Consider the following 22546-nt stretch of genomic DNA (forward strand, 5'->3'; position numbering starts at 1 on the left):
GAAAAAGAGGTTTCTTTAATGTGTAGCACAAAACGACTCAATATTTTATACTCAATCTTTACTAATTTAAGAATTTAAGTAAAATTTAGCTGATGCATATAATGTTGTTGCTCATTGATTCACATTTAACCAGTAATTTCTAATTTAAAGACATGATTAATACATGAAACTCTATATAAGAGAGAGGAGTAGACAAAAACAACACCAGAGATCCTTAAATTTAATAAACCTCATATCATACTCTTCAGTTACAATTAATTATTTAAGGATAAAATAGAAACCAGTATAAATGGATATGTGATGGTGAGTATATGATGCCCTTTGACTTCCCACAACATTCAGTTAAGTTAGTAAATGGTAAAGCAAATCACACACAAAAACATGTTGAAAGAATTTGTAAATAGAAAAAATTTATGAACAGTTCACTGAAGAATACATTTGAACTATATTAACAAACATCTAAGCAAAATGTTTCTGCCTTTTTAACCCCCTATCAGGTATGACTTCCTGCTGAATCAAAATGAAGTTTAAGGATGTGAAAACAAGCATTTGTTTTCTTACGTGAAAGGTATGTGTATCTTTTCACTCTTAATATCTGCTGCAGATGAAGTTGAGTTTGTCATGTTCACGATGGCTGATCCAGCGCTGATTTCCTCCAGACTGAACTGCTCCAGATCTCACTGCATGTTCACAGTCCTCCTCTGATGTGCCGTTCCCTGGAGCCCAGTTCTGATAGCACACGGTCTCTCCACTCACCCAGAACCAGATGCCCACAGTGCAGGAGTGACGTAAACCCAACCACACCGCCGCAGTAGACGCCTGTTTAACCACGTTCATCACACGACGCTGAATCTCTTCTGAATGAACCGAGACCAGATCCATTTGATTCTGTCTGCAGTATCTCAGAGCTTCAGACCACGTCAGATTCTCTCTGATCACAATCAGTTTATCTGGAAACAAAACAAACCACAAGCAGAAACTAGAGAGAGACTGATCAAAAACAACATGCAGAACAAACAGTGTGGATGAATTTGTCATGTCAGACATTTAACGTGATTTTCGAAGATAAGTTGGTGATAATGTTCATGTTTGCTCCCCTTCTAACTCTCTTGAGTTTTTAAGTCTTACTAACCTTAATCTTAACCATGCAGTGAACAAAGAACCTATAACACCTCTGTCATTCTGTCTGTTTTGGTTTGTTCCATTTGCCCATATTTGGAGTTCTTGTTCCTTTTGTCAGTTTATCTTCAGCTGTTTTTGTAATTAGTGTCCTTTTATAAGTTTGTGTGTGTTCTTTGTCTCGTTGTCTGGCTTTAACGTTACTTTATGTGTATGTGTGTTCCTGTCTTCTGCCTGTGAATTACCCGTCCTGTGGAAACTTATTAAAAACTTTACGTTCATTTCAACTTCGTGATGCACTCATCTATACATGCATCCGTGACAGAGCCATTTATGGAATCTTTTTTTTTTTTTTTACTTTTCAAAGGTTCTTTAGTGGAAAATGGTTCGTTAAATGGTCAAAATGTTCTTCACACTAAGAAAAAGTGGTTATTTTAAGAACAGTTCACTGAAAGTTTCTTCTATGACATCGCTGTGAAAACCCTCTTTTGGATCCTTTATTTTTAAGATTACAGCAAAGATTGCCAATTTCTCCATTGTTTAATGTTAAACAATCAACATAAGCCTAAGGTTTTGTTTTCAGTTATAAATGCTGTCTTAAATCCATCTTTCAATTGCATACTAAATCCTCCTTGAGCTTTTTCACTGATAAAATCAGCCATTAGCTTCATGGGAGTCTTTTGATCCCATTTACTTACAATCTTTGACTGAAACTATTAAAGGGTTGCTCGACCCAAATTAAAAATGTTGTCATTAATCACTTACCCCTACGTCGTTCCAAACCTGTAAAAGCTTCATTCATCTTCGGAACACAATTTAAGATATTTTGGAGGAAAACCGGGAGGTTTGTAACTGTCCCATTGACTGCCAGGTAAATACCACTGTCAAGGCACAGAAAAGTATGAAAGACGTCGTCAAAATAGTCCATCTGCCTTCAGTGGTTCAACTATAATTTTACGAAGCTATGAGAATACTTTTTGTACCCAAAGACAAAAAAAAACTTTATTCAACAATTAGTTTTTTCCGCATCACCGAAGAGCCCCTGGACACAAACAGTGTACGCTGTTTTATGTCAGCCACAACACACGGATACATTTTCTATATTTATGTATGCTTTGATTCAAATGAAAACAGTATATCTGCGTGACACAGCTGTAAATGGCCAAAACAGCGGTATGGTGACGCGGAGGAGACAAATTGTTAAAAAAAAATCATTATTTTTGTTTTCTTTGGGTACAAAAAGTATTCTCATAGCTTTGTAAAATTGAACCACTGATGGCAGATGGACTATTTTGACGATGTCTTTTATACTTTTCTGGGTCTTGAAAGTGGTATTTAAGTGGTAGTTACAAACCTCCTGGTTTCCCATCAGACTGCTATTTTCCTGTTTTGATAATGTGACCTTATACAGTGCTGATCAGTCCTGTAACTATTTATAAATGTGCATCATAAATAAAAGAACTAGAACTAGATGGATCGATTGTGTGTTTTGTTAGGATCTACTCACCTTCATAACACAAAAAAGAATTTTGGTTGTTGCAAGAGCTGTCAATCCATTGTCCCTGAACATCCTGACTGACTGCTGTACAGTTTTCATGACCTCCATGATTATTAGGTTCACCAGATTTCCAGAAAGTGAATGAAGAATCACTCTGATCTGACCACTGCCATGAGTCTCTGAACAGACCGATCCAGACATCAGATTCAGATAACTGTCTGTCACTAATGATCTTCTCAACCTGTTGATTCTCATCCTGGTTCCTCACACTGACCAGATCAGTGTGATTCTGTCTGCAGTAACTCTGAGCGTCTCTCCAACTCATCGTCTGATTGACAAAGACGAGTCCTGTGTTCGCTTTAAGAAAAACAATTGGTGGGGGGTGGGGGGGATCATGAATTAGTTTGTTCATTATTCTGCTGTATGGTTAGTATGTGAATGGGAACAGTGGTGAAAACATCAGAAACATGTTTCATTAAAAGACTTGAGCTGCTTGTACAACTAATAATATATTGAATGTTCACAATATTTCCAGGAATATTTTAAAGATCTATCATGAAATAACATTGGGGAACATTGTGATGATTTTAAATCACTCTCTATTCATCCATTATAAATACTTAACTCACAAAGAGCCATATGAGAGAAACGCCAAATATTGGATATCCACTGTAGTATGCTGGTTAACTAAGCCATATAAACAATTAATCGGACTGTAGATTATGAATTTCTAAATTAATTGTTTTAATGGTCTATCATGGACAAAATTAAAAGTAGTGCAGGTTTGTATTGATATACTTAAGGCTAAAAATAACAAACTGTACACCTCTAATCACTGCTATATACAAAATAAACAGTCACTTCTATGTTTACAATCAAATTAAAATAGAGGTTAGTAGTGCAATAAAAATATATACCCACATCAATAAATAAATGGTTTTTGAATTTCTATAAATTAATTTAAAATGGCTGCACTCACTGTTGTTGCAGATGAAATACCGATTATCACCACATGGCAAATCATGCCATGTTCCTTTGAGCATCATAACACAGTACGTGTTTTCAGGTTGTCCAGGTTCCCAGTTCAGATAGAGCGCAGGTTCACCTGAAGACCACTGCCATTCATTACGATCCGTCTTCTGCAGCCCAATCCAGATCTCTTTAACACTTCCATCATTCACACTCTTGTTCAGCTCGTTCATGTCGTTCATGTTGTCAACGGTGGCCAGATCTGTGTATTTCTCTCTGCAGTATCTCTGAGCTTCAGTCCAGGTCTTCTTCTCATTTATAAAGTGATACTGACGCTGAACACATTCAGATACGGAGCAGAGAGCTGTGAAAGAGAGGCTTTAATGCTTTTCATAAAAGGTTCAAACCTAATGAAACTAGAAACCATAAATAAAACCACAAACATACTTACCAATGAGAAGAATGACATTTAGAGTTCTGTCCATTTCTGAACAGGAAAGAAAAATAAATGCAGATTTTCTTTTTTTCTGTTTCTGTCCTGTTTTTTTCTGTTTCTGTCCTGAGTCTGACGTTTGTGTCTGTAGCTTCAAACTGTGTGAATAGTATATCTGCTCTCATCTGTCATTCAGTGTCACATCATTTGCTTATTATCTCTCTAAAACAAAAACCCTTTCATTTTTCTTCCTCATTCACGTTTTTCCTTTTCTCTCTCTACATCTCTCACAAAAAAACAGCAACAACACACTAATTATAGAATTCACAGGTGCAAACAGCATCCACAATATTTTAATAAGTACACAGGTGACGTTGATCTCTTTCTCAACTTATATAACACAGTAAAATTCATTCACTGGAGTTACAAATTCTGCTTTTAAAATATAATTTGATCTCTCTTTTTTATTATACTAATTATACTAATCATCTTTTTTCTACTAATCAACATGCCATATGAGAACTTCTGATGATATACATGATATACATATTTTAATGAGGAAAAACATTAAAAAGGAAAAACATTAAAAATTGATCCCTTGCTGATTTTGTAAGTTTGCCCACTGACAAAGAAGTAATCAGTCTATAATCTTTGCATTTTAATGACTGAAATAAGAATTTGATCCCCTATCAGTCATCAACATTTCTGGCTCCCAGGTGTTTTTTATACAGGTACTGAGCTGAGATTGGAAAAAAGAAAGCTCTTAAAGAAAGCTTTTTACCTGTATAAAGGACACCGGTCCACAGAAGGAATCAATCAATCAGATTCCAAACTCTCCACCATGGCCAAGACCAAAGAGCTGTCCAAGGATGTCAGGGACAAGACTTTAGACCTACACAATAATGACAACAGTTGGTGCCATTAATCGCAAATGCAAGAAACACAAAATAACTGTCAGTCTCCCTCAGTCTGGATCTCCATGCAAGAGCTCACCTTGTGGAGTTTCAATGATCATGAGAACAGTGTGGAATCAGCCCAGAACATGGGAGGATCTTGTCAATGATCTCAAGTCAGCTGGGACCATAGTCACCAAGAAAACAATTGGTAACACACAACGCTGTGAAGAACTGAAATCCTGCAGTGCCCAAAAGGTCCCCCGCACAAGAAAGCACATGTACAGGCCCATCTGAAGTTTGCCCATGAACATCTGAATAATTCAGAGGAGAACTGGGTGAAAGTGTTGTGGTCAGATGAGACCAAAATCGAGCTCTTTGGCATCAACTTAACTCACTGTTTTTGGAGGAGGAGGAATGCTGCCTATGACCCCAAGAACACCATCCCCACCGTCAAACATTATGTCTTGAGGTTTTTCTGCAGGACAACTGGGAAACTGCACCGCAACAAAGGGATGATGGACAGGGCCATGTACCATCAAATATTGGTTGAGAATCTCCTTACGTCAGCCAGGGCATGGAAAATGGGTCATAGATGGGTAGTCCAGTATGACAATGACCCAGAACACATGACCAATGCAACAAAGGAGTGGCTCAAGAAGAAGCACATTAAGGTCCTTGAGTGGCCTAGCCAGTCTCCAGACCTTAATCTAATAGAAAAGCTGTGGAGGGAGCTGAAGGTTTGAGTTGCCAAACGTCAGCCTTGAAACCTTTATGACTTGGAGAGGATCTGCAGAGAGAAGTGTGGAACAAATTCCTCTTGAGATTTGTGCAAACCTGGTGGCCAACTACAAGAAACGTTTTACCACTGTGATTGCCAACAAGGGTTTTGCCACCAAGTACTAAGTCATGTTTTGCAAAGGGGTCAAATACTTATTTCACTCATTAAAATGCAAATCAACTTTTTTTGAAATGCGTTTTTATGCTTTGTTGTTGTTGTTGTTGTTGTTGTTATTCTGTCTCTCACTGTTCAAATAAACCTACAATTAAAATATTAGATTGATTGTTTCTTTGCCAATGGGCAAACGTACAAAATCAGAAGGGGATCATTTTTATTTATTTATTTTTTTTCTCACTGTTGCATTGAACTGTTCATATAGTCTACTTGCCTCATGAATATTAACTCAAAAGTATCACATTTTCCCTTATTTGCATATGAATAACTGTCAGTCAACAGGAGTATGTACACATAAAAAAGTATGTACACATTAAGATTCATAATTCATATTTTAATAATCACATCTAAACAGCAGCCGTAATTCTATTTATGGGCCAAACTGTATTTTATCTTGTGCTGAAATGAACAACCCACTAATGTGTTGATTGAGTTGATTAGTAAAGACAGGTGATACTGGTTACTGGGAGCTTTTAAAAACCCTTCATTTGAGATGCTAGTCAAAGACAAAGAAATGTGTGTGAGATGAAGACATGAGTGGGATTATTTAGAGAGTTTAATGTGAATCCTAATCAAACAAACCTGAACAAGTTCCTCAATGTCTTTAAAATCACTGGGGGAAAAACTAGAGGCATATGTGTTTTATAATTAAGGTTGGAGCTAAACTCTGCTGGACATTGACCTCCAGGACAGAAGCTGCCCAGCCCTTGTTTAGAAGATATTAAAAAGACAGCATAAAGAAAAAGATTCTTTCTTCTTTTGAGTTAAAACATTGTTGTTTTTAGAATTCTCTTTTTTTCTATTTATTTTTGTTTCGTGCTCCTGCTGTTTACTGTTGTTTATAAAATATGAGTATGTTTGCATGACACATCCTCATCATTCATTTGTTTGTCACCACATTTAGGCATTGAGGCTGGACAATATTTACATCTTTGCCGTGAAACAGAAGGATAAACAGTGAGTGGTGTTGTTCTAGTTAAATTGTATTACATAACATTCAGTTACACTATAACTGTGTCCAAGTTCAGAGGCTGCATCCTTCAAAGTCCATGAAGGTTAAAATTTGTGTATAGTTAAATGAGATGGACTTAGTTTAAATAATATGGAGTTTCGCCTAGCCGCCCCTGGGACACAGCCAAAACATTTCTCACAGTCTTTTACATACAAAGATACAGGCAGATAATTTTATTATTATTATTTTATTTTTATTTTTTTAACAGCTGAAATAAGTTTGGTTCAACAGTTTAATGTTGATTATATCTAAGCAACAATTGTTTGCGTCATGACTTTCACTTTCTTTTTTTCCACTGAAGAATTAGTGCTGAAAAGGCATGGACAGGAAAAGAAGGGGCGTGTGGCCAAGTATGGTGGCTGAAGGGACTCACCTCAGCCGTGGTATTGAGGGTGGAGAGAGCACTGTACATTCACTTCCCCTGCCTACAATCCCTGCTGGACCTGAGACTCAAACCAGCAACCTTCGGGTTACAAGTCCGACTCTCTAACCATTAGGCTGCCCCACTATGGCTAAAATGTCTTTGTACTAAAGTTGAGTTTCTTTCATAACCGCCTCACACACGCCTCCACTATTTTGTCATTGTAGTTATTCCATCTAATTTTTTTTCTACTGTGAAACAATAGGTCAAGCCAGTGCTGCCACCTTGGAACAACTGATTATTGCAAAACTAAGTCACTGTGCATGTGCAAAAGTTAGGAAAAATTGGATGGTGCGCTACAGTACAGGCGCACTATTTTGGTGATGAAATTTGCCAAGCATATTTGCCAAAAACTGTACCTGGACCGCATGTGTAAAAACTTGAGTATACTTTGGCCGTAAACTGAATTATAACCATGTTGGATTTTATAAATAAACAATATTTCTGATTGTAGGAAACAGTCAGAGATGAGATTGCTGGTTGAATAGAAGTTTATTTGAGCTGCTGTTGTTGACTCATTTAAGAATAAACAATGTTTAATTTAGCGGAGGCACATGATTTTGTTGCTCATTGATTCACATTCAGCCATTTCTAATCTTAAGACATGATTAATACATGAAACTCTACATAAGAGAGAGAAGTCTCCAAAACAACATACAGAGATCCTTTAAACACAAATTAAGAATTTAACAAACCTCATACCATTCTCTTCTACTTCAGTTACAATTATTTAATGATAAAATAGAAACCAGTATAAATTTATATCTGATGGTGAGTATATGATGCCCTTTGAAGTTTGTAAATGAAAAATAAATCACACACAAAAACACATTGAAAGAATTTGTAAATACAAAATATATGTAAATAGTTCACTGAAGAATACATTTTTAATATTAAACATCTGAGTAAAATGTTTCTGCCTTTTTAACCTTCGTCAGGTACTTCGTCATGCTGAGACAGAATTTGTTAAATGCATTACTTTACAGACTGATGAATGAAAATTAAGATTAAGGATGTGAAAACACAATTTGTTTTCTTACATGAAAGCTCTTTGTATCGTTTCAGTCCTAATTTCTGCTGCAGATGAAGTTGAGTTTTTCAGTTTCACGATGGCTGATCCAGCGCTGATTTCCTCTAGACTGAACTGCTCCAGATCTCACTGTGTGTTCACAGTCCTCCTCTGATGTGCCGTTCCCTGGAGCCCAGTTCTGATAGCACACGGTCTCTCCACTCACCCAGAACCAGATGCCCACAGTGCAGGAGTGACGTAAACCCAACCACACCTCCGCAGTAGACGCCCGTTTAACCACGTTCATCACACGACGCTGAATCTCTTCTGAATGAACCGAGACCAGATCCACATGATTCTGTCTGCAGTATCTCAGAGCTTCAGACCACGTCAGATTCTCTGGGATCAGAATCAGTTTATCTGGAAACAAAACAAACCACAAGCAGAAACGTCTAGGTTACGTAGGTAACCCTCGTTCCCTGAAGGAGGGAACGGAGACGTTACATGGGAATTCGCTTAGAATCCAATCATCTCTGAGCCTTATACAAAAGGCCAATGAAAATTGGCGAGTGGCATTTGCATGACGCGCCACGCCCCGTACATACGGGTATAAATAGCGACGTCATGCGCCAGTCAGACAGCTTCTTCGCTGAGGAGCCGGATTGAGCCGGCGTCAGCGCGACGACAGGGACGTGGCAGGGGATGTAACGTCTCCGTTCCCTCCTTCAGGGAACGAGGGTTACCTACGTAACCTAGACGTTCCCCTTCAGTCGAATCACTTCGACGTTACATGGGAACTGACCCTATGGAACAAGCCACGTCCCTGCGCCGCGTTACGCAACGACCACGTGCCGGCAGGCGGACGTGTCAACAGGCGGACGTTAACGTAACCTTCCCAACGCCCTGGGGCCCGAGAAGGGGGGTCCCCAGGGATGCCAGAAACTGAAGCAGGGTTGGGGGGGCGGAGACATGAATTCTGTTCATGTGAAAATAAGAAATTCAATATATCCATAAGGGGGTTTTAGGGATATACGAGGGAAACAGAGGCCTTCTGGTTGACCCCTGGAAAAATATAGAGAAAAATAGCCACAACCTGCGGGGCGAAGGAGACCCGGCAGGAGCACAGTCAAGAACTACTCCGCGTCTAGCCCGGACTGTGGGGCATGGAGGACCCAGGTTCGCCGGAGGGAACAACTGGGAGATAGCGCACGGATCCACGTGGGAATGGCGCAGCAAGCCGACACTAGCCGTCCTCCCGGTCACCTGTCAGAACTCGGGAAGAGACGGCCTCTAAGCGAAGGTTGTAAAACCTGGTAAAGGTATTAGGTGTCGCCCAGCCGGCAGCTCTGCAGATGTCCGCTAATGAGGTGCCATGTGCCAACGCGTAGGAAGATGCAACACTCCGTGTGGAGTGGGCATGCAAGCCTAAGGGGCAAGGCTCTCCCTGATATAAGTAAGACAGGGAGATGGCTTCTACCACCCAATGCGCCAACCTCTGTTTGGAGACAGCATTCCCTTTCTGCTGACCTCCGAAGCAGACAAAGAGCTGCTCAGAGCGTCTGAAGTGCCGAGTGCGGTCTACGTAAGTGCGCAGAGCACGGACTGGACACAACGATGCTAAGCTGGGTCTGCCTCCTCCAAGGGCAGAGCTTGCAGGTTCACCACCTGATCGCGGAAAGGCGTGGTGGGAACCTTGGGCACATAGCCGGGCCGGGGTCTCAGGATGACGTGAGAAACGCCGGGCCCGAACTCCAGGCACGCTTCGTCGACAGAGAAAGCTTGCAGATCCCCCACCCTCTTGATGGAGGCCAACGCAGTCAGGAGCGCTGTCTTCAATGACAGAAACTTGAGCTCAACTGAGGCGAGGGGCTCGAAGGGAGGTCCCCGCAGGCCCTGGAGGGCGACGGAGAGGTCCCAAGAGGGTACGAGGCGCGGTCTGGGAGGATTGATCCTCCTAGCGCCTCTGAGGAATCTCACGACCAGAGGGTGCTTCCCTAGGGATGATCCATCCACTGCATCGTGATGTGCGGCAATAGCGGCAACATACACTTTGAGAGTCGAAGGGGACAGCCTGCGCTCCAACTTCTCTTGCAGGAAGGAAAGCACTACTGCAATCGTGCATCTCTGTGGGTCCTGTTCTCGTGAGGAACACCAGTCGACGAATAGACCCCACCTCAGTGCGTACGCCTGCCTTGTAGAGGGGGCTCGGGACTGAGTGATGGTTTCTACCACGGCCTGTGGAAGGCCGGCGAGGTCTGAAGCGTCCCGTCCAGGAGCCAGACGTGCAAGTTCCATAGATCGGGACGTGGGTGCCAGATAGTGCCCATCCCCTGAGAAAGAAGGTCCTTCCTCAAGGGGATTTTCCAGGGAGGGGCTGCCGCGAGGGAATTGAGTTCTGGGAACCAGGTCCTGGCAGGCCAGTATGGGGCGACCAGGAGAACCTGCTCCTCGTCCTCCCTGATCTTGCACAGGGTCTGTGCAAGGAGGCTCACTGGGGGAAAGGCGTACTTGGGCCCCGGAGGCCAGCTGTGGGCCAGAGCGTCCCTGCCGAGGGATACCTCGTTGAGGGAGAAGAACTGCTGGCAGTGGGAGGATTCGGGGGAGGCAAACAGATCTATCTGGGCCTCCCCGAAATGCCTCCAAATCAGCTGGACTGTCTCGGGGTGGAGTCGCCATTCTCCAGGGAGGGTGGACTGCCGTGAGAGCTGATCGGCTGCACGGTTGAGTTCCCCCGGAATGTGAATGGCACGTAGCGATTTCAGCCACGTTTGACTCCAGAGGAGCAGACGGCGGGCGAGTTGTGACATGCGACGAGAGCGGAGGCCGCCCTGGCGGTTGATATAAGCCACAGTCGCAGTGCTGTCGGTACGCACAAGTACGTGCTTCTGACGCAACGTCGGTCGGAAGCGACGAAGGGCCAGAAGCACAGCCAGCAACTCGAGGCAATTGATGTGCCACTGCAGTCGAGGTCCTGTCCAGGAGCCCGAAGCTGCTTGCCCGTTGCACACAGCACCCCAACCCGTGGTGGAGGCATCCGTGTAAACCACGATGTGCCTGGACACCTGCCCCAGGGGTACTCCGGCCTGGAGAAAGGCAGGGTCTGACCACGGGCTGAATAGGCGGCGACACTGCGGGGAAACGCCAATCCGGAGTGTGCCACGGTGCCATGCCCGTCTCGGGACTCGGTCGTGTAGCCAGTGCTGAAGCGGTCTCATATGAAGCAAGCCCAGCGGCGTTACCGCGGCCGCAGCTGCCATATGCCCCAGGAGCCTCTGAAAAGTTTTTAGAGGGACCGCTGTCTTGTGCCTGAATAAATCTAGACATCTCAGCACCGACTGAGCGCGCTCGTTGGTGAGACGGGCTGTCATGGAGACCGAGTCCAGCTCCACACCGAGAAAAGAGATCCTCTGCACTGGGGAGAGTTTGCTCTTTTCTCGGTTGACCTGAAGGCCCAGGCGGCTGAGGTGCTGAAGCACCAGGTCCCTCTGGTCGCATAGCACTTCTCGAGAGTGGGCTATCAGAAGCCAGTCGTCGAGATAGTTGAGGATGCGGAAACCTGACAGCCAAAGAGGGGCCAGGGCCGCTTCCGCAACCTTGGTGAAAACGCGAGGAGAGAGGGACAGGCCGAATGGGAGAACTTTGTACTGGTATGCTCGACCCTCGAACGCAAACCGAAGAAAGGGCCTGTGGCGAGGAAGAATCGAGACATGGAAGTACGCGTCCTTCAGGTCGATGGCTGCAAACCAATCCTGGGGACGAATGCATGTGAGCATGCGCTTCGTCGTGAGCATCTTGAACGGCAGCCTGAGAAGGGACCGATTCAGGACTCTGAGATCCAGGATGGGTCTTAACCCACCACTCTTTTTGGGCACGATGAAGTAGGGACTGTAAAACCCTGACCTCATCTCGGCTGGAGGGACAAGCTCGATCGCATCCTTCGCCAGTAGGACTGCGACCTCTGCACGCAGGACAGCGGCATGGGTGTCTGAGTGGACACGAGTGTGAAGGCCACCTCTGTACCTGGGCGGAGCTTTGGCGAACTGAATCGCATAGCCGAGACGTACCGTCCGTATCAACCACCGCGAGGGGCTGGGGAGCTGAAGCCAGGCCCCCAAGCGCCTCGACAGGGGTGTCAAGGGAACGTTGACCGACGTGACCGTGGTGGGGCAGCCTAGGGGGGGAACAGGAAGGGGAGACAAGCTGCTCTGAGCAGGGCCTACCTTCTTCCCAGGTTCCCGCGCTGGCGAAAGACAGCTCCGAGTCCGGCTCCGAGAGGGCATCCTGGTGCCGCCCGGAACGGGAACACGGGGCCGAGGCCCCGGAGGTGAAGGAAATTGCTCTTTTAATGAAGTTGTGGGTACTGCCGACCCGTGGGCCGGCGGCAGCGTTAAAGTGCACAACAACCCCCGGCCCTCCAGCGGGAGCGGGGACGTAGATGTTCTCGTCCCCTGAAGAACAAACTTCTCCACCTCCGGGTTGCCCGCGTCAGGGACGTTTCGCGGCTCTTTTGCGGGTGTTCTTTGCAGGTCCCTGAGAGGCGGGCGGCGCCGCGCCCCCGCGGCCGGCTCGACGTCGGGCCGTCTCCTTCTTGGGTTCAGCAGGCGACGGAGCAGGTTTGGTGGGGGCCGCGGGGGGGCGCCCTCGGCGACGAGCGGGGGGAGGCTGAGCCACCGGCGGCGGGATGGGTTTAGACTCGCGGCGGGGCAAGATGTGTTGAAGGGCCTCCCTCTGCTTCTGGACTGCCGAGAACTGCTGGGCAAAGTCCTCGACAGTGTCGCCGAATAGGCCACTCTGGGAGATAGGAGCGTCAAGAAAGCGAGCCTTGTCGACGTCTGCCATCTGGGCCAGAGTGAGCCATAGGTGTCGCTCCTGGACCACGGCTGTGGACATCACCTGACCAAGGGAACGCGCCGTGACCTTCGTCGCCCGTAGGGCGAAGTCGGTGGCGGCGCGGAGTTCTTCCATAACCCCCTGGTCGGGACCACCCTCGTGCAGCTGTTTCAGGGCCTGGGCCTGATAGACTTGGAGGATCGCCATAGCATGCAGGGCGGTGGCGGCCTGTCCAGCGGCGTGGTAAACGCGGCCCGCAAGGGCGGACGAGCGCTCGCACGCCCTGGACGGGAGATGCGGACGATCCCTCCAGGTGGCAGTGCCGCGTGGGCACAAGTGCACCGCCACAGCGCGCTCGACCCGGGGAATCGCTGCATACCCCCTGGCCGCCCCGCCATCGAGGGTGGTGAGGGGAGAGGAGCTGGGGCGGGGCCGTGATGAGAAGGGGGCCCGCCAGGATCCTTTTTTTTTTTTTTTTTTTTTTCGTTTTTTTCGTCAGCTCCTCGTGCACCTCCGGGAAGAATGGGACCGAGGGGGGGCGAGGTGGAGCCGCGGGGGCCCTCCCCAGGAACCAATCATCCAGCCTAGAAGGATCAGCCGGGGGCGCCTGGGGCACCTCCAAACCGATCCCCCTGGCGGCCCGGAGGAGCATAGTCGATAGCTCGACGTCCACCTCAGACGGAGCGGCCACCTCTGGAGGGGGCCGCGCCGCCGAAGCGTCCGCCTCGCCAACCGACTCTCCCTCTGATGCTGCGGTCGACATCTCATCCTCCGCAGGAGCACCGAAGGAGACGCTCAGCCCGCTGGGCGGGGAAGCGTACTGCTCCGGGAACTCGACGGGACCACGCTGTGTGACAGAAGACCGCAGGGCTTTCTGGGCCGGCGGTGCGTTCTGCACGGTGACAGTTAAGTCCCCCCCGCGTCTCGCCGCGGTGGCCGAAAAGCATTGACGGCTTAACGACGGACCGCGAGAGGAAGACGGGGGGAGCCGCCTCGCGAACGAGCGGCGGGACTTCAGCGTGCTCATGGTCATGCATTCGCAATGAATGCATTCACCATCCATGAACGCTGCCTCAGCGTGCTCACTCCCCAAACACGTGAGGCAGTGATCATGTCCGTCCGCAGGAGGGAGGAAACTACCGCATCCTGAAGCGCACGGCCGAAAAGCCATTCTGAAAAGAACGTCTTACGGCCGCGAGAAATTGCTCTTTTAGCTCCCGGTCTGCCCAGGGAAAAAGCCGCGGGGCGGCTGTGCACTCAACGGGACTTTCTCGCTGGAATGCAGTGCGGCTGTAATGGCCGTGAAAACGGCAGCCCGCAGGAGATCGCTGACGGCTGCCAAACAGAAAGCTCTTTTAGTCTCGGCAGCACGTCAGGAGAGAGAGCAGGAACTCTTTTTTGGAAGAACTCTTGTTGTTTTGCTGTAGAAGTCTCGTAGAGAGAAATAGCAGGCTCAACATCAGACGGATCTGAAGCGAAGAAGCTGTCTGACTGGCGCATGACGTCGCTATTTATACCCGTATGTACGGGGCGTGGCGCGTCATGCAAATGCCACTCGCCAATTTTCATTGGCCTTTTGTATAAGGCTCAGAGATGATTGGATTCTAAGCGAATTCCCATGTAACGTCGAAGTGATTCGACTGAAGGGGAACTAGACAGAGACTGATCCAAAACAATATTTAGAACAAACACTGTGGATGAATTTAGAAACCATAATGTATAGCGTGAATGTGAGGAGATCTGGAGGTGATGGTGGATTGTGTGTGTTTTGTGAGGATCTACTCACCTTCATGACACACAAAAGGATATTGGTTGTTGCAGGGGTCATCAAGCCATCGACCCTGAGCAGTCATATTTACAGCTGTACAGTTTTCACGTCCATAATTATTAGGTTCACGAGTGTTCCAGTATCTGAATGAGGAGTCACTCTGATCTGACCACAGCCATGAGTCTCTGACTCTTAACAGACCGATCCAGACATGTGAACCAGATAAATTTCTGCTACTAATGATCTTCTCAACCTGTTGATTCTCATTCTGGTTTCTCACACTGACCAGATCAGTGTGATTCTGTCTGCAGTAACTCTGAGCATCTGTCCAGTTTTTTGTCTGATTGACAAGGACAGGTCCTGTGTTTGCTTTAAGAAAAAACATTGGATAAATATTCATAAATCAATTTGTAATTATTTTTTGTTGCTTTATGTGATGGATGTGAACAGCAGCGGAGGAAACATCAGAAAGAAATCATTCAAACACTTGAGCTGCTTCTACAGCTGATAATATATTGGATGTTCACAATATTTTCAGGATTGTTTTAAAGATGGAGTAACAATAACAAACCTCTCTCCATTTATTTATTATGAATACTTGACAAAAAAACATGAGAGAAATTTCAAACGGAGTACAGAGAGGAGTATGTGGTTTGCGTAGAGCACCATACCAGTTGCTTTAAAAAAAAAAAAGAAAAAGAAAACTTTTTGTTCTATATTTGCTGACTGACTGCAAATGATCAAAATAAGCAGTCCAGCGAAGAAGAAAAATAAAGTATGTTAATAACCTTGTAAAACTTTTTTGCTGTTTACATTAAAAAAAAAAAAAAAAAATGAAATGTTGGTAATGATTTTACCATCACCAGCGCATCTGCCTGAATATTCTAGTTTCCAAGAATTAAAATACATTATTTGTACAACAATGAGGCAATAATGATTGGTTAATCAATAATAATCATATGGTTTCATTGATAAACAATGTTGAATTACATAATGTTAGACAAAACAGTTAATGTACATATTATTACAAATGCCTGAGGGTGCCGAAGACCTGGTTATTGCTGTTGTAACACTTGATGACAGTTGATCAACTATTTGTGTAATACTGACCAAGCATTCAATTCAAATATCCATTTAATCTTTTATTTCTGGTCAACTTTTTACGATAAAAATGCAACAGTCTCAATAATTTCTAAAGCAAAAACATGTGGACATCACAAATTTTAACCATGGTCTTATCATTGTAAAACTGCTTAATTTTCTTTTGTGTGATTTTTTTTTTTTTTTTTTTTTTTTTTTTTTTTTAATAGTTTAGACTATAAAATCAATCAGAAAAGTGTATTAATAAATTAAATTATAGCCATTGATAACTGTCTAGAGCTACATTTGTAATTTTTAGATGATACAATTTAATTACAATTTATGTATTTATTTACTTGTATCAACATTGAAAGTGGCACTTTAATGTCGTATGTATAAATGAATTTGTGAATTAATTTTAAATAGTTGTACTCACTGTTGTTGCAGATGAAATGCTGGTCATCACTACATGGCAAATCCTCAAATTTTCCATTTGTCATCATAGCACAATCATCTCTGCCTTCTGGTTGTTTATCTCCCCAGTTCAGATAGAGCGCAGGTTCACCTGAAGACCACTGCCATTGATCACGACCCGTCCACTGCAGCCCAATCCAGACAAACTGACCACTTCTATCATTCACACTCTTGTTCAGCTCGTTCATGTCGTTCATGTTGTCAACGGTGGCCAGATCTGTGTATTTCTCTCTGCAGTATCTCTGAGCTTCACTCCAGGTCTTCATCTCATTTATAAAGTGATACTGACGCTGAACACATTCAGATACGGAGCAGAGAGCTGTGAAAAAAATGGCTTTGCTTTAATGCTTTTCATAACAGGATATAACATAATGAAACAAGAAACCATACATAAAACCACAAACACACTCACCAATGAGAAGAAGAATGAAATATAGAGTTTGGTCCATTTCTGAACAGGAAAGAAAAATAAATGCAGATTTTTCATATCCACTGATTGATTTTGGTGTAACACATGATTTTAGTGATAATAAAACAAATCAATCAGGAACATAAATGCATCATACACAATCATTAAGCCACTATCCACATCTATCAAAAGTCTAATTCTAGTTAAATAATAAACATGCAAGTTCTTACTTTAGAGGTTGTGTGTTTCTGTCCTGAGTCGGATGTTTCTCTCTGCAACTTCAAAATGTGTGAATATTATATCTGCTCTCATCCCTTATTCAGCGTCACATCATTCGTTTTTTTACTCTAAAACAAAAGCCCTTTTCTTTTTACTTCCTCATTCACATTTTTCCTTTTTTTCTCTTCTTGTGTTGGTCAATATTGCTGTAATTCTTTGGAAGTGTGTTAATTTGAATGTGGTAGAGACTGGAGCGTGGTTGGCGCCAAGAGGGCGAGATTCAAGGGTCTGCATGTTCCATAATAAAGTATAGCTTTTCCATAGCGGCTTCACAGGAAAAATCCACCTCAGCATTTGCATTTTTGTTTTCCATGTTTTCCATGCTCTCTCAAGTAATTAACAGTAATTAACAACATTAACAAACAGTAATTAACAAATCTCTGCATCCCAAACTTAATATTTTTTTACAAAATTAGTGGAAATGTTCTGTGTTTCCATTAGCACAGTATCTGTTGTGTCATGAGTGCTATGCACAATGCGAAAGCACATGCAAATAAAAGACAACAGCAACAACACACTCAGCTCTTTAATTATGGAAATCACAGGTGCAAACAGCATCCACAATATTTCAATATGTACACAGGTGACGCTGCTCTCTCTTTATATGATGTCAGCTTACATAACACAGTAAATTATGCTTGCATTCAATTTAAATGCTACTTTGACCTCTTTCTCTCTTTTATCTTATTCTCTTTTTCACTGGTCATTTTACACTGTGAGAGCAGCAGAAGCTAGGCCTACATAATACAGAATGAAACGGTGCAAACTGTGTAAATGTATTTACATAAGAGCAGGAAATTAATCTAAATATAGAAGATTAAAAACAACCCAAAGCTTTCTATTGACTTTGTAGTGCAGGAGGCTGCATTGTCATTTTTTATGTATAACAAAAAAAAAACAGAACAATGTCTAAAAGCTGCTATGTGACAAGGTGTAAAGTAAACAAGCTAAAAAACACAGAACTACGTTTTTATAAGCTGGCGACCTAAGAAACAAGCTTTTAAGGACACAAAAGTAGAGCGCTTTTTACTCTGAGAATTACGCCCGATGGAGGGAAATTTAACTGCAACAGTAAACATTCATTATTTTTAACCATGTCAAAGGATTATTTCACCACCCTGAAAGGAGGAGATACACTATATTGCGAAAAGTATTCGCTCACCCATTCAAATAATTGGTATCAGGTGTTCCAATCACTTCCATGCCCACAGGTGTCTAAAATCAAGCACCTAGGCTTGCAGACTGTTTTTACAAACATTTGTGAAAGAATTGGTCGCTCTCAGGAGCTCAGTGAATTCCAGCGTGGAACTGTGATAGGATGCCACCTGTGCAACAAGTCCAGTCATGGAATTTCCTCGCTCCTAAATATTCCACAGTCAACTGTCAGCTGTATTATAAGAACGTAGAAGCGTGGAATGGGTTTCCATGGCCGAGCAGTGGAGACGTGTTCTCTGGAGTGACGAATCGCGCTTCTCCATCTGGCAATCTGATGGACGAGTCTGGGTTTGGCGGATGCCAGGAAAACGGTACTTGTCTGACTGCTTTGTGCCAAGTGTAAAGTTTGGTGGACGGGGGATTATGGTGTGGGGTTGTTTTTCAGGAGCTGGGCTTGGCTCCTTAGTTCCAGTGAAATTTGGACAATTCCATGACCCAACTTTGTGGGAACAGTTTGGAGCTGGCCCCTTCCTCTTCCAACATGACTGTGCACCAGTGCACAAAGCAAGGTCCATAAAGACATGGATGACAGTGTTACGCCTGCCTATTGCCCCCTTCTGGCTTTGCTGTAAGTGCAATCGCTGGCTGGGCAACAGGTGACATTAATCACTGATTAAGCCTCTGGGAGAGTCACAATGTATAAAAGCCTGGTATGACTTTTAGTTGGTCTCTCTCAGGTTTTGCGTTTTTTTGTGTTTTTGTCCTCCCTCTTAATTTCCCTATTAAATACTCGCGCGTGTATAATTTTATTTTATACCCCTAGACGTCTAGTTTTGTTATGTAACTTTTTTTCTCATTTTGGTAAATAAATGGAGTTTTTCCCAAAATGTGGTGTTGTGCCTGTTTTGTGTTGCGGCTCACGAGCCAGCCGTAACATAAAATTGGGGCCTCGTCCAAGATTTTGAGTTCGTAATTGTATGTATATTTTTTTTCTCTTCCGGATTTCCTTTGAGAACTGGCTTTCACTCCGGTTAGTTAGAGTGTTTCAGCTGGCTGCGTCTGAGCGGTCTTTCCATCGGAACACTGTTTGTTGTTTTGTTGATTTTTTTTTTTTCTTTTGGGGGTTTTGGAAGGAAATCCCGGGTGGGGGTACGCTTCTCGCGCAGCTGAACTCATTTGGAGAACGGCTGTTACGAGGTTCAGCGTTTCAAGTCGCCTCGAGCCCGGCAGTCCTTTGAAGACTAGAGAGGTTAGTTTGGTGATGATCAGGTATATCGGAGATGAAAAGCCAATGGAAATCCCGGTGAGTACTTTTCCCCGAGTTTTCTTTTTATTAAATTTGATAAAGAGAGCGTTGTTTTGTGTTTGCGTGTGAGTATTTGGGGTTACTGTTGTTATTGTTAAACAGGAAGTACGGGGTTGCTTGTATAGGCTAAAATAGGTTTAACGTTAGCTAACAGGCATCCTTTTTGAATTTAGGGGCAATAGTAATTGTAGACCATAGGAGGAATACGTTTGAGAAGCTGCATAGCCGATCGATAGTGAACGGTTGTTTACTGTTAGCTTTATATCGATGGCTTGTGCATGATGTAATAAATCCACTTATGAATTAGTAGTACTTCATTGTCCCTATAACAAAAAGAAATTTAATTAAAGCAGTAACTGTACGACCTGTTTGATTGATCTGAGTAATAAGAACTTGTAGTTAATTTGCGTTGATCTTAACCTTACAGTAGGCTGGTAAGCTAGATTGTGTGATGTAGTATGTCTGTATTGGCATATTAAATACTTGTTGTGGGGTTAAGTAGTTGCTAGTTTAAAAATGACTTCCATTGGGGAGTTTAGTGTTGAACTTTCTGAAAAGTTTTTAGATCGGTACACCAAAGAACAACTTTTAGAACTTGCAGAGAGTCATGATCTTGTGTTGACTAGCAATGATAAAAAGCGCAAAGAGGATATGTTAAGGGCTGTTAAAAGCCAGTTGATAGCCAAAGGAGTTCTTGTTACAGAAAGGGAGGTTGGCTCTGTTAGAATAGAGTCCCCACAAATGGAGGGAGTTTTGGGGTCAAAAGAAAAGCAAACACAATTTGAAACTGAGAGATTATCTTTTGAAAGTGCACAGGGTTTAAAAGATAGGGAATGGGAAAAACAGTTTCAGTTAAAAAAATTAGAGTTTGAGTTAGAGCGTGAGCGTACACAGTTTGAGTTGAAAAAGCTAGAATTTGCACGTGAGAGTGAACGTGAGCAGAGACAATATGAGATGAGGAAGTTAGAACTTGAATTGGAAACTAAGAAAACTGAAGCTGCTAAGCCCATTCAATTTGTGCAGTCTTCCTTTGATGTTGGTCGAAATCTCAAAATGGTTCCCCCATTTTGTGAACGTGATGTAGACCGATATTTTGCTCATTTTGAAAGAGTTGCGGGTTCTTTAAAATGGCCAGTGGAGGTCTGGACATTGCTTTTACAGTGTGTTCTGACAGGGAAGGCCCAGGAGGTGTTTGCGACCCTTTCTGAGGAAGAGAGTGCAGACTTTAAAAAGGTTAAAACGGCTATTCTAAAAGCATATGAGCTAGTACCTGAGGCTTATCGCCAAAGATTCAGGGGTTATAAAAAACTTGAAAAACAAACTTATGTGGAGTTTGCTAGGGAAAAAGAGATTATGTTTACAAGGTGGTGTCAGTCTCAACAAGTAGAAACCTTGAATCAGTTAAGGGAGTTAATTTTAGTAGAGGAGTTTAAAAACTGTCTACCTGGATCTATCTCTACTTACCTGAATGAACAAAAGGCCCTTACTTTGGCTGATGCGGCTGTATTGGCTGATGAATTTGTTCTGACTCACAGAGTTTCTTTTCCTGGAAGAGGGTCAAATGATCAAACTAAGAGGTCTTTTCGAAATCGGTGGACCCCTCCAGTGACAACATCGGGTGTTGCTTCAAATGTCCACCCTGTGAGTCAAAACACTTCTTCAGACAAGAAAGGTAAAGTAGTCTGTTTTTACTGCCATAAAGTTGGACACAAAATTACTGAATGTACTGACTTCAAGAAGTCTAAGCCAGTCGGTTTAATTGGGTTGGAGCCATGCAGTTTTGTTAGCACTGGGGTTCCAGAACAAGATCTTAAAAGTAACAATGTGATGTTAAAATCTGTAGCTGTTGAAGACTGTGCAGATTATACCCCATTTATTACTACAGGCATTGTGTCTCTGGCAGGACTGGAGGAAGGAGTTCCTGTGAAGATCTTGAGGGATACGGGAGCCTCCCAATCTTTTTTGTTAGAGGGAGTTCTTCCTCTCTCAGATCTGACTGCAACAGGGAAGGATGTCTTAATTAGAGGTATTGAGATGACCTTTCTAAAAGTTCCCTTGCATAAGGTACATCTCAAATCTGATCTTGTAAATGGTGATGTGATTGTTGGAGTACGATCTTCCCTTCCTGTACCAGGCGTTTCTTTTATTTTAGGGAACGATCTTGCTCAGGGTAATGTTTGGGGGACATCAAAATCTGTGCCATCTACTATAGTGGTCTCCTCACCCGTGCTGGCCAATGTTCTTGATGTGTGTGGTCAAAAATTTCCCAATGTGTTTCCTTCCTGCGCTGTCACTCGAGCCATGGAAAAACGGCTTAAAGCTGATAGATTCTGTGAAGATGGTCTCGGTTCATTATCTTCCGAGGGTGGGGTTAACATGGGACAGACACTACCTGAACATTCTAATAATGTGAGTGAGAGTGGACTTGTTCCAATACATCAGACTCATGGTGGGGTCGCTGAAGGTGATTCCCTGGGTAGCACTTTAGAAAACTCCAACTTAGAATCATATGATTTGTTTTCTGAAGAGTCTATCTCACATGAGAAAGAAACAACGAATGATCTTTTGTCCTCTCTCTTCCATGTTTCTCGGGAGACTTTGATCCAAGAACAATTCGCAGATGCAACTCTTAAATCTTTATTTTCCATGGTGTGTACTGAGAGTGATGCTGCGACTGAGCTACCCTCTTGTTATTTTTTTAAAGGGGGTTTGTTGCTTAGACGGTGGATCAGCAAAACCGAACCCACTACTAAGTTTTATGTACAGGTGGTAGTTCCTTTGAAATTCAGACATTCTGTAATTAGCCTAGCCCACGATGGATTGGCTGGACATATGGGAGTGAGGAAAACATATGACCGAATACAGCGTAGATTTTATTGGCCCGGATTAAAAAGAGATGTGGCAAAGTTTATCAGATCTTGTCATGTGTGCCAACT

General features: G+C 43.7%; 2 protein-coding genes across 2 annotated transcripts; both read right to left on the minus strand.

Moving 5' to 3' along the window:
- Positions 1–588: 588 nt before the first annotated feature.
- LOC141332494 (C-type mannose receptor 2-like) lies at positions 589–4071 on the minus strand. Its single transcript, XM_073837632.1, has 4 exons — positions 4038–4071; positions 3597–3950; positions 2627–2974; positions 589–950 (listed from the first exon to the last, which is right to left on the minus strand). Exons 1-4 carry the CDS (start codon positions 4069–4071, stop codon positions 589–591), a joined length of 1098 nt encoding a protein of 365 aa, XP_073693733.1.
- A 4296-nt stretch (positions 4072–8367) lies between these two features.
- On the minus strand, positions 8368–16910 carry LOC141331717 (C-type mannose receptor 2-like). The gene is made up of 4 exons (XM_073836751.1): positions 16874–16910; positions 16424–16780; positions 14926–15276; positions 8368–8729 (listed from the first exon to the last, which is right to left on the minus strand). Exons 1-4 carry the CDS (start codon positions 16908–16910, stop codon positions 8368–8370), a joined length of 1107 nt encoding a protein of 368 aa, XP_073692852.1.
- Positions 16911–22546: the final 5636 nt, after the last annotated feature.

Source organism: Garra rufa, chromosome 3, assembly GCF_049309525.1.
Source record: "Garra rufa chromosome 3, GarRuf1.0, whole genome shotgun sequence".
Taxonomy (NCBI): domain Eukaryota; kingdom Metazoa; phylum Chordata; class Actinopteri; order Cypriniformes; family Cyprinidae; genus Garra; species Garra rufa.